The sequence below is a fragment of the Sturnira hondurensis genome, unplaced genomic scaffold (genome assembly GCF_014824575.4).
Source record: "Sturnira hondurensis isolate 20B ecotype Veracruz unplaced genomic scaffold, ASM1482457v3 Scaffold0005220, whole genome shotgun sequence".
Lineage (NCBI taxonomy): Eukaryota > Metazoa > Chordata > Mammalia > Chiroptera > Phyllostomidae > Sturnira > Sturnira hondurensis.
The window spans coordinates 6,125,617-6,143,431 of record NW_028077851.1 but is presented as its reverse complement, the minus strand read 5'-3'; the positions used below and the strand labels follow the sequence as shown (position 1 = coordinate 6,143,431).

At 43.0% G+C, this 17,815-nt stretch overlaps 2 protein-coding genes across 4 annotated transcripts in view; both read left to right on the top strand.

The window, feature by feature from the left end:
• Positions 1–1,165: 1,165 nt before the first annotated feature.
• Positions 1,166–4,252, top strand: LOC118987276 (sal-like protein 4). The gene has a single exon (XM_037046361.1). The coding sequence runs from the start codon at positions 1,166–1,168 to the stop codon at positions 4,250–4,252; it is 3,087 nt and encodes a 1,028-aa protein (XP_036902256.1).
• A 4,970-nt stretch (positions 4,253–9,222) lies between these two features.
• REPS2 (RALBP1 associated Eps domain containing 2) overlaps positions 9,223–17,815 on the top strand; it is a 215,782-nt gene continuing 207,189 nt past the window's right edge. The window contains exon 1 of one of the 3 annotated variants that reach the window (XM_037046289.1): positions 9,223–9,605. In XM_037046289.1, the coding sequence (XP_036902184.1) occupies positions 9,372–9,605 (234 nt within the window). In that variant the 5' untranslated portion in view covers positions 9,223–9,371. The remainder of the gene's footprint in view (positions 9,606–17,815) is intronic. The other 2 variants (XM_037046287.1, XM_037046288.1) reach the window with 2 other exon arrangements.

Sequence of the window (17,815 nt, the reverse complement as noted above, 5' to 3'; positions counted from 1 at the left end):
ATTACTGGAACAAGTTAATAAACTAAAATAATGCTTATGAATTTTAAAATCCTGTCTGTTCTCAACATAAGGTTATAAATACAGGGTCTGGCAGAAGAAAGTCTGCTTGAATATGGTTGGTAGAGTAATAATATGCATGTAATAATTTATAGTTTTAATTTGAACATTTCACCAAAAATGTCATATGATGTGCTTGAGTGTGATATTGTTATGTTACAGAACTACATCCTCATGATTTGGTAATAGAAGATTTTCTAAAAAGGAGATGTTATTTGTGCTGGACACTGTAGATAAGCATCAATTTGAACTCAAAACCAGTGCACTTTGCAAATTTGAGATTGAGTCTGTGAAGAACAAGACGATAATTGGGAACCAGTTCTGTGAAGAGTTATGTGGTAGTTTAAAATGTGTCCATAAATTCTTTAACATTCCTTTCAAGGACTGGAGGTCAAATCTCCTCCTCTGGAGTATGAGTTGGGCTTAGTGACTTGCTTCTAACAAATAGAATGCGGCAGAAGTGGTGTGTCTCTTCTGAGACTCCATCATAAAAGACAATGTGTTTGCGGAAGCACTGTCTTGGATCATTAGTTCCGGAGGAAGTTAGCTACCTTGTCCTAAAGCCACCCAGGCAGCCTTGTGAGAAGCCTACGTAAGGAGGACCTGGGGCCTTTTGCCAACAGCCCTGTGAATGTGCCATCTTGGACATCTAGTAACTAGCTGGGCTCCTAGAAAAAAGAATAAAGAAATGAGTGAAAATGTAAAATAAGACATGAAGTTGAGATAAAATCATATCATGAAAGAAGGTTTAAACTAGGAGGAGATTTAGTGTCAAAGGCAAACATCCTCTTATGAGAGGAAATTTGGAAAGGATACTTTGCCCTTGTGTTTCTAGTACTTCCCAGGTGATTCTGATTCCTCCTTTAATTTAATCAATCATTTATTGAACACCAAATGATTAAGATATTCTCCTTGTTCTCAAAATGCTATCTGGAAACATCCTTGACTGTGAAAATGTTTTCTTCATGTGATTGTCCTTACTTCTTTTGTGTCTATGGTTCTATATTTGAGAAGCAATTTTATTATTTAAAATTTATCTCCAACTCCAGGAATTTGTGGCGGAGTGGGCAAATAACTGCAGCTTTCCTGGCGCCCAGAGATTTGCACCATGCCAAGGCTCAAGCAGGTGAAACCACAACACATCGACTTGGAGAAAGACCAGGGAGAGCAACAGCCACAGCAGCAGGTTCCAGAGTTTACAGATGTAGCCCCAGCAGCGCCTGTGGCAGGGGAGCTGGGTGCTCCAATGAACTATGTAGGGACTGGTGATGAGAAGAATGGGGACCAAGTGATGGTAAAGAGGCCTCGTTGGGAGGAGACTCACATCTGTGAGAAATGTTGTGGAGAGTTCTTTAGCTCCTCTGAGTTCTTAGAACATAAGAAAAATTGCACTGAACGTCTACCTGTCTTCATCATGAATGACAGTGAGAGACTAGTGCCTTTGGAAGACTTCTCTGGGACTGTGCTGAGCCACCAGCCACAGAGTTCAAGCAGTAAGGACAGTTACAGGGAGGATGGTGGTAGCTCAGGGGACATAAAGAAGCCAGGGATGAAGTCTGTTCTATATTTAAAGAAGGAGACTACCCTGCCCTCCGTACCCCAAGACTTAAGCTGTTTACCCAAAGGCAGAGTGACCAGCACTAATGTGATTCTTCAAGCACTACCGGGCACCAAGGTGGCAGTGAATCAGCAGAGAGCGGATGCGCTGCCTGCCCCCCTGCCTGTTTCTGACAGTGTCCCATCTGTCCTGGAGAAGATCTTCTGTCTGCAGCATCAGCAGCTACAGCAGATCCAGCTCACTGAGCAGATCCGCGTCCAGATGGACATGTGGGCCACCAATACCCTCCACTCTGGCACGGCGGGAGCTGACAGCCTTAACACCTTAGGCGACCGTGCGTCTCAGCCGGTTTCTGCAGTAGTGGCTTCGCTCAGTCAGAAAGCTGGAAGCCAAGGATTGCCTCTGGACACTGTGAAACAAGCCAAGCTACCTCACACAAGCATCCCTTCCACCACCAGCTCTGTGTCCCCAGCACTGACGTCCTCCGCCTTGAGGCCAGATGGGTCGAGGGTGCTCCCTAGCCACCTTCCAGGTACTTTGGTACCCGAGACCCCGAGCTCTGTGCTCTTCCAGGGCCCTTTGCACGCTGCACCAGTAGATCTGTCCAAGAAAGGGAAAGAGAAGCCACCCAACACATTCCCGGTGCGGATCAAATCCAAAAATCTGCCTGTCTTCTATAAGCATGTGTGTAAGTACTGTGGCAAGGTTTTTGAGAGTGATAGCTCCTTGCAGATCCACCTCTGTTCCCATACTGGAAAGAGACTCTTTACATGCTCTATCTGTGGTCACTGGTTCACCACTGAAGGCAAACTGAAGACACACTTTTATCAACATCTCCAGATGAAGGCAAACCCCCAGCTGTTTGCTGAGTTCCACAACAACATGGCGACAGGCAGTGGTGCTCGCTGTGCACGCTCTGTCCCTGCCCCTGTAGATGAATCTAGTCTCTCTTTAGACTGCAGACGTGTCCCAGTACCAGGGACCCCCAGTGTAGGGCTACCTCAGAATTTCTCTTTGGTGAGTAATCCCAAGGACCTAAAGGGTGGGCCACTGGCCAAAGACCTGCCTCCTAGACCTTCTCCAGAAAGTAAGGATGGATCCATATACTCTGGGGTGGGGCCAAGCCATAATTCCCCGAGTGTTGGTAGTTTCCAAGGGAGAGGAAGACCTGAGCTGGGGTCACAGACCCTGAAGTTGCAGCAGCTGGTGAAGAATGTTGAAAAGGCCACTACTGACCCCAATGAATGTCTCATTTGCCACCGTGCCTTAAGCTGCCAAAGCTCCCTCAGAATGCATTATCGCACCCACACTGGGGAGAGGCCATTCCGGTGTAGGATCTGTGATCGAGCCTTCTCCACCAAAGGCAGCCTGAAGACACACTTAGGGGTTCACCAAACCAATACCTGCGTGAAGACGCAGTGTTCGTGCCCCATCTGCCAGAAGAAGTTCACCAATGCGGTCATGTTGCAGCAGCACATCCGGATGCACATGGGTGGTCAGATTCCCAACACGCCCCTGCCAGAAAATCCCTGTGACGTTGCAGGTCCTGAGCTGATGGTAGTCAGTGAGAGTGGCAGCACAAGCACTGTCTGTCACAATGATATTGAATGCATTGATGTAGGCAAAGTCGGCTCCCAGGATGCCCCCAGCAGCTCCTCGAAGGTTCCTGTGCCTCTTTCCAGCATCCACCCGGCATTACCCACACTAGGATTTACCACGGTGACCCCCTCTAATGCCCCAGGAAAGGTGAGCTCTGCTCCTGTGGTCCTGCAGCAGCAGAGCAGCAGGGGAAAGGGTTCAGTGAAAAGTGGTGGCTTGATCAACGACTCGTCCTCAGTGATGGGAAACCTGCAGTATCAGAGCCCAAGTCCAGACGTCCTGGAGACCACATCTTTTCAAGATAGTCAGGCAGAAAGCATCAAGTTTAAGTCTCCTGATGCTGGTGGCAAAACAGAGAGGTTGGAGAAGAGCCTCACTGGGATGGGAGGTTGGAGCAGTCTCCCATTTGACCGAGCCCAACCAGCCCATGTCAGAATTGAAGCTAGTGGTGCATTTGGATCCTCAACCATGTCCCCAGGCATGACACCTTTGTTAATGGCCCAACCAGGCCAACAGGGCAAGCAATATGGCTGCACGTGGTACAGGGAGAGCCAGTCATCAGCCAGTGCTCTTCAGGTTCGTGAGCAGACACGTACTGGGAGGAAGCCTTTTGTGTGTAACATATGTGGACAAGCTTTCACCACCAAAAACAAGTTGCAGGTCCACTATATGACTCATGGTACTAACAATAGCTCTGCACACTGTGGGAGGAAGCTGGCAATTGAGAACACCACGGATCTGTTAGGAACAGATGGAAAGAAGCTCCCTGAGATGTTTCCCCAAGCAATCATGGCCCCTTCAGTGAGCATGGGTCCTGTTATGGGGAACCAGTACACTAACATGCCCAATGATGCTCTGGCCACGAAGAGCAACAAGATCTCAGTGATCAAGACTGTAGGCATTTCTACTCCCCCAGCTTCCCTGGGGGCCAGCTCCCTTGGCAGTAACACCACTGTCTCCAAGAAAGATTCACCAAGTTCCCAAACACCGGTTCCCTCACCTACTGGAGGAAAAAAGGATAGCGGTCAGCTCAGCTAAAGGAGAGCCCGTTCAGAACAAGAAGTGCAGAGTGACTCTTCTAGGACCAGATATTTTTGAACCCATCTCCTCCTCCTTGTTTTTTTTTTTTTTTTTACCGATGTGCAAATGATGTTTACAGTTGTGACCACTTCAGACAAGTCCTACAGTCACAGTGTTGGTATGCCACTTTGCAAAAACAACACCACCACCACAAGATCATACTAAAACAAATACACTGTTGTTTTTTTTTTTATTTTAGAAGTGGGTCTTGCAGAGTAGCTTTGTTACTTGTGACAAATCTATGCATAAAACCTTTGTACAAGTTGAAGAAACTCACGGAAGGATGTGTTTCTTATTAGAGGTTCACATGCTAATTTTAACAAAAATTTCCTTGGTGTAACTTATGCCAAGTAATTATGAAGATCCCCCCTCCCCTGCAACCTTAGTATTGCATAAAGGCTACGAAGTTGGAACAGGCAAGTCCGGTGTATGAAAATTTTAATTTACTTCATTTATTTTTAATTTTTATTGCCTTAATCTCTCTCTTTCTATTTTATGACCACTGAATTGTTCCTAGTTTCTGTCTTAAACCTAAGAGTTGGTGTATTGGTGGGAGCAGCTGGACGTTTAACATGTTTTTGCTATTTTAATAACTTTTTGTGTGTGTCATATTAAGCAAGTAACGAAATATTGCTCTAGTGGTTTAATGAGGAGGAAGAAGGAAAGACTCTAATTCCTGGGTGGGGGAGTCTTTCCCGCTCCATGTGGAAATGTAGATCAAGGCTGTGCTCAAAAGTTTGTCTCCAAGTTATTGCACCTGACTTTTGTATCAAAATTTTTTCCCCCAAGTTGTGCCTTTGCTTCTAGAATTGTAAGTGAACACTGTAATAGTACCTGTTCACACTGTGAAGTGGATATTGTTACAGAGGATACATAGAGGCAATAAATAAATAAATAAATAAATAAAATTTATCTCCAGAGAAAATTTATAACCTGGGAGAGAAGTGCTATGTGACAGAACATACTGCTGTGGATGTAAATCAGTTTAACTGGAATTGTGATTTATGGACCTATACTCTTGTATGGGTTGCCATACCTCCAAAGAAGTGGTAATATGTATTTCTGGCCTTGCAAGGCCGAGACTCAGATCCTAGATGACCCAGTAGCCACATCAACTTGGTCAAAGTAGAAAAGGGCAGGAAACAAAAATGAGGAATGAGCCCACACCCCATATTCACCGTAAAAGGATTCTGTTTACAGTACTGGAAAAGTGGTTTTTGTTTCTTGAGTGTGAGACTATATATACTCTACTGAAATCACTTAAGTATTTACAGATCAACTTGTGCCACTCATGCTTTTTCTATGAGATGTGAGCCATATTACTCTCTGATGTAAAAACGTGGCTCAAGTTGAGTTCTCTGGGAGCAGAAATTGAAGTGGGGATTTGTGTGTAAGTGCTGTTGAGGGACAGGTCTCAGGCAAAGGGAAGTGAGGGAAATCCAGTGGGGCTGAAGAAGGAGCTAAGTAAGGCTATAGTCTCAGCTAGAGCCTCAGTCTGATCCCACAGGGCTCTCTGGAGCAACATTTGTACTATAGAGCAAAGGATGGCTTTTTTCTCCTTATTGTCAGCAAGCCATTGGCTGTGGGCTGCTCTGTGGGGGGGTTGGAGGTATAACCTCACTGAAGTGGCTCCAGGTTGGCTGAGAGGAAGTCTTTAAAGAAAGGAGCAGCTGTGAGCCATTAGCAGAGAACACTCACTGATGGATGTGTTGCCTCATGACAGGAATCTTGGCAGTGAACTAACGGTGTCTACAATAGGCCTGAAATTTTTACGTGCTAATTGTGTCAGAATCTGGCTAGATGTTCCCCAAACCCATTTCTTCTTTCTGGATGTAAAGCTTGACTACATTGCCCAGACTCCCTTGCAGTTTGGTATGACCACATGACTCAGCTCTAGCCAATAGAAATTAAGAGAAGTGATGTTTACCACTTCTGGCCCTGGCCCATAACCCCCCCTGTGACAGCAGTCTTCCATGCACCCTTTCTTGCCAGCTCTGCTGAGCTCCCTTTTTATGACTGTCAGGTGCAGAGCATCTAGTGGAGGGCTTTGAGGTCCCAGGGGATGGAGGAGCTCCTAGGTAGTGTCTGAATGAACAACCCCTCCATGACCCTTGTTGGATGTGCCATGAGCAAGAAACGAATCATCATGACATGTTTGTTTCAGTAGTTAGCCTACTCTGACTCATTTAGTGAACCTCACATTTTTCAGAAACATGAATAGCTTCTGAGAATTTGATTTTCAGAATTTTATCAATTTAATAATTCTTGCTCAAATTTGTGATGACTGAGGTGCTGCATAACTAAACATTTTTTTCTTATTCCTTGAAACAAAAGAAAGCTCTGAAGTATCGGTGACTTTATGGGCAACTTAAAAAAGCACCATGAAAATACACGACTGGGGTAATTATTATCCAAAATACTGTTCAGGGAAACAAAGCAGGAAGCTGCCTTCCCAAGGTTAGACAGCTTGCTATTGTTAACAAGTAGTGAGAATTGTTGGCTCCAGTTTGTCTGACATAACTGTTGGACTTTCCCAGTGCGCAGAAAGCTTTTAACATTTCTGCTCAGCCATTTCCAGGGCTACCAAAGGTTTCATTCCATGGAGGGAGGTCAGCTGTCTGATAACTTACATAAGAGACCAGCAGGGCTGCTGAGAACAAGCTGTTTGTTGCTTGAGAACAGCCACCTTGTCTATTTGTCAAGCTTTTGCATCAGAGGATGGAGTTGGTATAGGAAGGAAGAGGACATATTCTCTCCTACCTACTCCCCCACCCCCCCACACATGGGTGGATACAGTATATAATTTCACCAATGTTCAAAACTGGTTTTGTAGGAGACAGTAACTCTTGCCCCAGCCTGCTGTCCCTCACCCATCTCTTCCCGGCCACCAAGTCTCTGGGGCTCCTCCCTCTCCAGTGATCCTACCTCTTGGTGGTGTCCTTTGCCTCTTCAGTTCCACCCATTCGTCAACATCCATCTTGAGCCCCCGTCATCAAACCTTTCTGGTTGAGCTTTGGCTCATGAATTTTCTCTCTTCTGTTTTCTCTAAATTCCCACAGCACTTAGCCCAGGGTACACAATTTAGCACTTGATTATATACCATTTTTTATTGTTTGTTCTTATTTCTTGTGTTAGTTTTGTCTTTTCCAGTGTGGCTGCAGACTCCTTGAAAGCAACACATCTTGTTTTTTTTGTTTTTTTTTAATCCCCCACAGTATTCCTGGAGGGTTATTCCTGTTATATCAGTAAGTGTTGATTGATGGGTTGATAGGCACAGATGTGAGACTTTCTACCCATCTCTGCAGTATCTGGTGCTTAAGAAAATCTGTCAAATATATTAAACTGAATTGAGTAGTGCAGATCAGCTCTGAATCTAGCATTTAGTTGGGCAAATCACGTCATCTCTGCATCCATTTTCTCATCTGCAAAGTCGAGATAAAAATGTTTCTGTGAGGCCCAAAGGAGGTAATGTAGCTTTGAACTACCAAATGTTAGGGATCACCATACCTCACACTTCTTTTCTCAGGAGTTGCAGAAGAAAGTAGGGTTTGGCATTTATCCCAAGGAGTGGGTCCCCTTTTTAACCTCTGTTAGAATGGTGGGCCATTCTTAGGAAAGCCTGAGTACAATTGGGAAGGTAGGAAGAGAATAAACATGATTTCTTGGCTTCCAATTTTCCTGAGAAGGTATTACAGTTGTGAAAAATACAATAGTGGTAAGATTTTGAAATGGAAATTCCCCAGCTAAGTCTTTACCTCTCCTAACTTACCTATCCTTCCTGTACACTTGGCCCAAGCCTACTGCTGTCTTAATTATCTCCTGGTATGTCTAAAGCAAAATGTCACTAAGGAAAACTTAGTGAAGAGATAAAAAATGACTGCTTTTGGAGTGGATTCAGTCCCGTATTTTATTTCTTTAGATCCCAAAAGGGAAATGTTACTTTGGCTATCATTTATAAATTTACATAATTTTCTTTCTTTTCCTATGGTATCTCCTCTCTCAACCATCTGCTGATGTTTTCTTTTTTTTTTCTTTTCCTGTCCTTGGTCCTTATTTTAGTTGACCAAAATACCAAAGTATATATCATGGATGCTATTTTTTGGGATGTTGTTTTCTGTTTTTAATTAAAGCAAAACTATTTGGGATGAAAGTTTTATATATCCCTTAAATCAAATTCTGAAACATGTTTTTTATTAGTGCATAACCCTGGACTGATTTTTTTCTTTGGATTAGTGTTTCCCAGTGAAGCTTCATGCATATACATGTGCAGTTCCTCCCAGGGCCTTTTACACTCCTATTACTCTGGTATTTAACGAATGTCATTCTTTTTCAAGGCTCAGCTCCAGGTTTGAGGCAACCCTCAGGAAGTGGCCTAACCCTGTTGCCACCCTGCACAGTAACTATGGGAGTCACTGGGGCCCCATTCGTATGGAGATCTAGATCTTCCAGCTTTCCAGGAGTTAAACAGTACTGCGGTGGAAAAAGGGAAACCTAATTTCCCACACGTCATTTCTTTTCTGTGACGGGAAGGGCGTGCGTTTGGCAGGACACCTGCTCCAGCATCCCAAGGAGAAAACACCACAGCCTTCCCTGCCTCCTGAAAAGCGCCATTCACCATGTGGGTCCCCTTCCAAGCACCAGGGCAGGCAGCCAAGGATGCCCCTCCTGTGCCGGGTGGGCACAGAATGGTGCCGGTCCCTGTCCACTTGGGCCAGGCAGTGGGGTGGTGCAGGTGACCCTAGGCGGGGCCGGAGGAGCGCCTGAGGCGCGCTGGAGGCGGGCTGGAGTTAGTTACCAGGTGAGGCGCGGGCGGGGCAGCAGGGCGGGGCTGGGGTGCGATCCCAGGCTTCGATTGGTTCCTGTCGCGCCTGTCTCCATGTGCCTCGCCGAGGAGGCACAACATTCAAGTCGGGGGCGGGGCTGGCGGGCTCCTGGAGGAAGCGGCCCCGCAGCTGCGGGGCGTGGGGGCGGTGGAGGCAGCAGCCAAGGCCGAGGCTCAGGCGGCAAAGGCTGTGGCGAAGGCTGCTTCGACTCCCCAACCGGGGACGGTGCTCTGCTGGGCCTCTTTCCAGGCCCCATGGAGGCAGCGGTGGGCACGGGCTGCGGCCCCGGGTCGCCGCTACTGCTGAGCGACGGTGAGCAGCAGTGCTATTCCGAGCTCTTCGCACGCTGCGCTGGCACTGCCAGCGGTGGCCCCGGGTCCGGGCCCCCTGAGGCCGCCAGGACCGCCCCGGGTGCAGCCACCGCAGCCGCGGGCCCGGTGGCTGACCTGTTTCGGGCGTCGCAGCTGCCGGCTGAGACGCTGCACCAGGTAGGTCTTCGTGCCCTGCGGGTCTGTGGGGATCATCTCTGTGGGTACAAGGGGCGAAGTGGGATGACAAGGCTACCCACAGGGACCTGGAGGCCTCTGCCAAGTCGCAGAGAAGGGGCTTCGTAGCCGGGAATGGCGGCGACGCCCTTGTCACCCGGGGGACACCAGCCTCTTCTGTAGCTTGGCAGTGCTGGGTGCGCTCCCCGTCTTCCTCCCCTGAGACAGACTGATACTCCCTTCCCTCCTCCAGCCGTTTCTGGGGCTCCACAGCCGCTCAGACCCAAAGTTTGCCTTGTTCTAGAAGTGGTGTTTGTTTTGGCCGGTGTCTGGTTTAACCTCTGTTCGCTGCTCCTGCCCTTCCCTCTCCTTAGTGGGTGGGAAGAAGTGGGCGCTGGGGTGCCTTGCTGGGATTTGAACTTGAAGAATGTGTGTTGTGTGTGTCTGTAGGGCCGGGATCCCAGGACTAAATGTTGTCCACTCTGTATACATATGTACTATATATATTGCCCACTAACATAGTTCTAAATGTTAGTATTAAACTGGAAAGCCGATTGACAAGTTGCAGGGTGGGGACACGTGACTGCAAGAGGATGTCTGGCTGGGCAGAGCCAAGTCTCCTATTTAGGGCTAAAGGTGGAACCCAGAGGTCCTCTGTCGGAGAGAGCTGTGTTGCCCATATTATCATTACTTGGACTTGAAAATAGTATTGGAAAGTAATGTGTGTCATAGCTACCTATCTCCTTTTGGCTGCTCCAAACCTGGAAAAGGAGGAAGGATTGATCCACAGCAGATACAGTTTTTCTCTTGTGCTTTCCTTGGTGCTTGGAGAAAGACTACTTGATAAGCACTTTGTCTTTTGCTGTTACCAGCACGAAATGGTGATGAGATTCCTAATATCAGGCCCAAAATGTGAAATGAAGCTTATTCTTAAAAGCAATAGCCAGTATGAAATTTAACATCAGTTGAATATTTAGAGTGGGGAGTGGTACTTTAAAATCTACTTCCCAAGGTGCACAGAGGGTTTTATGGTTCACTTGCGGTATCATTGCTTGTAGATATTTTTTCAAATGTCGCTAGAGCATGCATACACCTGCCTGTGAGCATAACTTTAGCCACTCTGTAATCTTTCACCTTTTAGAATTCAGGATTTCTGAAAATATAATTAGTATTCACGGACTTTAGCATGGCTGGTTGTCCTTTAAGAAGTCCTTGATATGCAGGCAGTTCTGCTACTGCTGCTAAGCAGTTGAGCTGGACCAAGTAGAGAAAAATTGGTGCACTAACACACAACCGTGGTTATGCATCAGGCCCTCAGAAAATACCCTAGCATATTCAATTTATTAAATGCCGTCACTGTTTCCCAACTGAAAAGGAACAAATGACTGAGGCCACACAGCAAGTGACAGCTGGGAACCTATTGAGGCTTATTTTGTTGTCGATAATACATGGAATGTGATAAGAGGCGTGTATATTAAATCTGCGTATATTGGGTATCGGCTCCTCAGGAGTTGGGGGCAGGACGGCTTTCCTGGTGTCAGAACCCATGCTTCCTGGAGGTATAGGTAATTTAAAGAGAAACCAAGGCACAAGTACCTTTCAATGAATGAGATTCTACTCTTCACGTTCCATGGAAACCTGCTTGCAAGAAGACTGGCAAAAGGGGACCTCCCTAGAAGATAGCTTGTAGTGAATCTCAGAGCTTTAAGCTCCCCCTTTCAGCCCAGCAAAACAAAACACACCCTTCCCCATTAACTTAACACAATTGCAGTAATCCAACATTCTTCTTACAGGTGAAAATTAATAGGAAAGGCATCCTGGACAGGGAAATGTAATCAGAAGATATTCAAACAAAGCCAGCAGCTGGCAGCCACTTAATTTTTACCAACCTCTTTGGTGGTGTGTGGCATGTCTGAGTGTGTGTGTGCACACACACATTTTGTTCACCTTGATCTGCACTCTCTCTATGGGTGTATTAGCCATTCTTTAAAACAAATGCAGACGTTTTTAGCCTTTCCCTGTTAAACAGGAACCTATAAGTTCAGAATTAAATGGCCCAACAGGTATAACTGCTCAAATCATGGAGGCACTAACCAGCTCTGGTAGTTTCTATGGTAACAGCCAGCAGAGAATTAAGATTACCATAATGTTGTAGGATAGGTGAAAATCTTATCTGAATTAAATATTCTATAAAAATACTTAACTTTATCTCCTCCTTGGAATAAAAATAAACCACTACCCCTGTTACTTTGTTACGGGAGTAAGTTATCGTATACAGTTTTTCGGTTGAAATGTAAAAAATATATTTATTAAATATATACAAGTATTTTAGCCCTGGCTGGTGTGGCTCAGCAGATTGAGCACCAGCCTGGGAACCAAAGGGTGGCCAGTTTGATTCCCAGTCAGGGCACATACCTGGGTTGTGGGCCAGGTCCACAGTAGGGGGCATGTGAGAGGCAACCTGACACTGATATTTCTTTCCCTCTCCTTCTCCCTCCCTTCCCCTCTCTAACAATAAATAAATAAAACCTTAAAAAATAAATATATATATATGTATTTTAATAGGCTTTTCCAGAGCATTTGGGGTTCACAGCAAAATTGAGTACAGAGTTCCCATGTACCCTCTGCCTCTACATCTGCACAGCTGTCCCCATGATCAACATCCCTCACCAGGGTGACAGCATTTGTTACAATTAATGAACCTACATTGGCACATCATAATCACCCAGAGTTCATAGTTTACCAGTATGGTTCACTCTTGGGGATGTACTTCACTCTTGGCGATGTATGATCAGTGAATTTGGGAGAATGTATAATGACATGTATTCATCATTATAATATCATGCAGAGTATTTTCATTGCCCTAAAAATCCTGTGTGCTGCACTTCTGTGCTTCATCCCTTTCTCTTACCCCCAAACCTTGGCAGGCAGCTGATCTTTTTACTTTCTCCACAAGTTTGCCTGTTTCAGATTCTCGTAGAGTTGGAATCACACAGTGTATAATCTTTTCAGATTGGCTTCTTTCATTTAGTCGTATGCATTTGAGATTCTTCCATGTCCATTCATAGCCTAATGGCTTATTTCTTTTTAGTGCAGAATAATATTCTGTTGTCTGGATGGACCATAGTTTATCCATTCACCAACTGGAGGACATCTTGGTTGCTTTTTAGTTTTGGCAATTATGGGTAAAATTATTCTGAACATCTGACCATCTGTGTGCACTTAGGTTTTCAGCTCCTTTGGGTAAATACCAAGGATCAAGATTGCTAAATCATATAATAAAATTATGTTTAGTTTTTTAGGAAATTGCCAAACTGTCTCCCAAAGTGGATGTACCATTTTGTAATACCCCCAGCAGTGAATGAGGGTTCCTGCTGTTCCACATCCTTGTCAGCATTTGGTGTTGTCAGTGTTCCAGATTTTGGCTATTTTAATAGGTATGTAGTCAGTGGCATCTTTGTTCTTTTAATTTGCAATTCCCTAATGACATGTGATTTTGAGCATCTTTTTATGTGCTTGTATGCCATCATGAATAATTTTAAAGCATCATAATAGCCTATTTTAAAAGGCCTTTTAGACTCTATAATAGAGTATTTATCTTCATGTGCTGATTTATTTTAAAAGCAGGATTTTAGTGCTAGGTAGAAAAATAGTAGAATGAAACACTTAAATTAGAAAAGGAAAATAATCAATGTCTGAGAAACAGATAAATAATTTTTGTTTAATACTTCAAGGTAAAGAACTAGAAATGTTAGAGTAATGGGTTTCCCACTTTGTGAAGTGTCTCATTGGTGTTCAAAGGCTAGCATTTTACTAGAAGGCATAGGGTATTGTGCGAATCAGGTTTGGGTTGGAAGGGTATTTGAGGTATTTCAGTTTCAATCATGTATCTGACAGACACTATTCTAGCTGCTAAGTTTATAGCAGTGAATCAAACACAAATCCCTGTCCTCATGGAGAGTACATTCCAGTGTCAGTGTTTTTATTCTTCAGAGTTTGAGTAAGAGAAGATTTGAAATCTAACATTTAGAAATAAAATGTTTACCTTCAACTGGCAAGTTTTTTGTTTGACATAATGAATTAGCAAACTGTATAAACTCCTTTATAATATCTGTCTTTTAGGATGGTATCTTTGTCTTTGGGAATGCTGTGCGTATTTCAAGTAGTCATTATAATTATTGTGATTTTTATTGATAGGTAACTTTTGTTTTGAAATAGTGTCTTTATTATTCATTGATATAATTGACAGATTATATTAGTTTCAGGTGTGCAACATAATATTTGATATTTGTATATGTTGTGAAGTGATCACCATAATAAGTCTAGTTAACATCCATCACCACACAGTCACAATTTTTTTCTTGTGATGAGATTACTATGATTTACTCTCCTAGCAACTTTCAGGCACAGAATACAGTATTATTAACTATAGTCACCATACTTTACATTACATCCCCATAACTTATTTATTTTATAACTGGCAGTTTGTACCTTTTGACCCCCTTTATCCATTCGCCCCCCTCCAGCAGCCACCAATTTGTTCTCTCTATGAGTTGGGGATGGTTGGTTGGCTGGTCTTTAGACTCCACATATAAATGAGATTATATGGTTTTTGTCTTTCTGTGTCTGACTTGATGGTTAACTCTTAGACATTAAGGGGAATAGTTCTAAAACTCTGTTGATTTTGTATTATCAGGGGAAATCACTGAATGGGAGAAAAGCCAGTAAGTAATGTCTGATTGTTTAAGCAGCTTTGATTGAGATGAAGTAAAACAAAGCTGTGAGAAGTATGAGATACTCTAAAAACTCTTGCACATGAGGCCTCTCCTTTGGGAAGAAGTCATATTGAAAGGGTTTCTTGCTATTCTTTGAAGCAACCAACGTTTAGTCATTAGAGAAAACTATAGGCAAAAGACAAAATTCTTGTGAACTTTTTCCTGTTGTAGATTATTAGCCAGAACTATTTTTTAAAAAATGCAAATGAAATATTTTTTTATTTTTGCATCTTTATATTATATCACTTTGTGGCACATACTTTAGGGAGTTAGAGGCCAGAATAATACATCAGTAACTAGGAATATATGCTGTTTGAGATAGTGTTGGTTTTTTTTTTTTTTTGGTAAAAGAGATCGAATGCCAACAGATATAGTAAGTTCCAGAGCCAAACCATTGTCTGATTAAAAGGAGGGCATTTGCATGATTGTTACTTGTTGATTCTACTTTTTAAAAGTAGAATTTTATTTATTTATTTAGAGGGGAAGGGAAGGAGAAAGAGTGGGAGAGAAACATCAATGTGTGGTTGCCTCTCACATGTCCCCTACTGGGGACCTGGCCTGCAACCCAGGCATGTGCCCTGACTGGGAATTGAACCGGCAACCCTTTGCTTCACAGGCCCATGCTCAATCCACTGACCTATACTAGCCAGGGCTGTTGATTCTATTTTTATAAAAAAATACATTTCAGGTGTGCAAAACTAAAGTCTTACCCAATAAATAACTCTATATGCACCACTTAGAGTAAGAAGTAAAACAGCCCAGTTAGTGTGAAAGTTTGCTGTGACCCCTTTTTTTGGTCCCATTTTCCTCCATCCTTACCCTAGAGGTTACTGCTATCCTGAATTTGGTGTGCATGACCTGAAAAAAATTTCATTATTTTATGTACATGTGTATGTATATTGTGTGTATGTATATATATATATATGTAAAAAATTTTAATTCTCAGTGTATTTATGTGTGTGTCACTGAAACAATATGTTGTTTTGTATGGCTTTTCAACTTAAAATGAGGAGCATCGTGTGCTTTATAATCTGAAACTTGTTTTTCCTCTCATTATGTTTTTGAGGTTCATCCTTGTTGACACATGTAGGTCTAATTCATTTACTGTATGTTGCTATATATAATGAGCACCAACGTTTTTGGCCCAAACTTACAGGAAAAAGATCTTTTGTTTTAATTTTTTAATTCTATTTATTTATTTATATTTAGCAACAAAACCAGTGATTGTATTCCAGGGTATTATTTTGCATTGTTACTGCAACAGATATTGTTATTGCTTTCTAGAGTTACGGTTCTAATACATAAGCAAAAACAAAAGAATTAAAAACATTTATATAGATATGCAATTACTACTACCCATGTATAATGTGCATCCTAATTTTTCCCTCAAAAATTTGGGCAAAAAAGTATGCATTATACATGGCAAAATATGGTATGTTTTCTTTTTTGAAAATTAATTGATATTTGAGGGATTGGGGGAGAGAAAGAGGGGGAGGGGGAGAGAGAAAGAAACATTGATTTGTTCTACTTATTTATGAATTTATTGGTTAATTCTTGTATGTACTCTGACTAGGGATTGAACCCACAACCTTGGTGTATTGGGATGACACTGTAACCAACTGACATACCTGGCCAGGGCCTTATGTTTCCTTTTAAAAAATCTTCATTGCCCTGGCTGGTGTAGCTCAGTGGATTGAGCGCGGGCCTGCAAATCACACTATCTCGGTTCGATTCCCAGTCGGGGCACATGCCTGGGTTGCAGGCCAGTTCCCAGTGGGGGACTCACAAGAGGCAACCATACACTGATACTTCTCTCCTTCTCTCTTTCCCTTCCCCTCTAAAGATAAATAAATAAAATCTTAAAAAAAAAAATCTTCATTACCTACACTTACAATGACTCATCATTATGGTGCTGTAGAGACCTTTATGTCTAAGGAAAGTAGATGGCATTTTTCTTTATATAGAATGTCACATGACTGGGGGACTGTTTTAAACATACGGATATTAAAAGTGACTTCATAGACAGCAGGTTGCACATTGATATTTTTGAGAGTGTTAGAGGACCCTTGATTAGGCTTTCATAGGCTTATTATTTTCTCATCTTTTTAAAAAGGAAAATCTCAAACAAACACGTGGATAGGAAAATACATTAAACTCCTCTGCACTTGCCACCTAGACTCAACAACTATTGATACGTGATCAGATCCTTTCCATTTGCATTTCCACCTTTGTTCCCTTTCCTTTCTATTATCCTGAAGAAAGTCTCAGATATATGATTCATAGATTTTATATTTAAGGAAGAAATCTGGGAATGGTTAGAGATGGAAACATGCAGGGATTTAATATGGACAGAAAAGTTACTGTGGTTTATGGTCAAATGGCAAAACTGGGTGATGCTTCCATGCAGTCAAGCCATTGGCAGTCTTTAAGATAACAGTGTCTGAGAACTGATTTAGAATAATTAGGGAAACCAATAGGGAGATTGAAAAAGTAACAAAGGGAAGACTAGAAATACAAGATAGATTTGTACATTGTCCTACTTTCATACTTATAACTAGGGACAGCCCTACTTTAAGGGTATAGAAAATTGGTTTTGAGGAAATCTTGAGTTATTTCATTAATTATTGGAAACTTTTGAAAAAGGGTTTGGTTCCCTTCCAAGTATTTTGAAACTTTCTATTAGTTTTCTAAAGGCCAGTATCTAGTATTTCGTATTTATGTCGTTATGTTCTTTGGTACATGTTTATTGGTGGACAACTGTCTTAGTCTGTTTGGGCTGCTATAACTAATTGCTACAGACTGGTAGCTTATAGACAACCGATATTTATTGTTCACAGTTCTGGAGGCTGGAAGTCCAAGATCAAGGCACTGACAGATTTGGGGTCTGGTGAGGGCCCCCTTCCTGGTTTATAGCTGGTACCTTTGCTCCCTGTCCTCACATGGTAGAAAGGGCTAGAGAGCTTTCTGGCTTCTTATAATGGCACTAATCCCTTTCAACAGGGCTCTACCCTACTGGCCTAAGCATTTCCCAAAGGTCCCACCTTCTCATACAGTTACAGCATTAGGATTTCAACATAGGAATTTTGCGGGGTCTGAATTTTATGGTCTGAAAAGTGCATTCAGACCATAGCAGCAACCAACAAACCTGGATTGCTCAGAACCAAGGGTTTCCTGGCATGCTGGGACTTCAGTTTTCAAACCAGTATAGACTTAGGTCAACTAGGATTGTTGGTCACCCCCTCTAATTGGTTACTGCATTAGTTATCTATTGCTTTACAATGAATTTTCATAAATTTAAATTGCAGCTTAAAACAACAGGTATTTATTATCTCGTTGTTTCTGTGGGTTAGGAGTCCTGACATCGCCTAAATGGGTCTTCAGATCGGAGTTTTACCAGGCTGAATTGAAGGAGTTGGCTAAGTGGCATTCCTTTGTAGA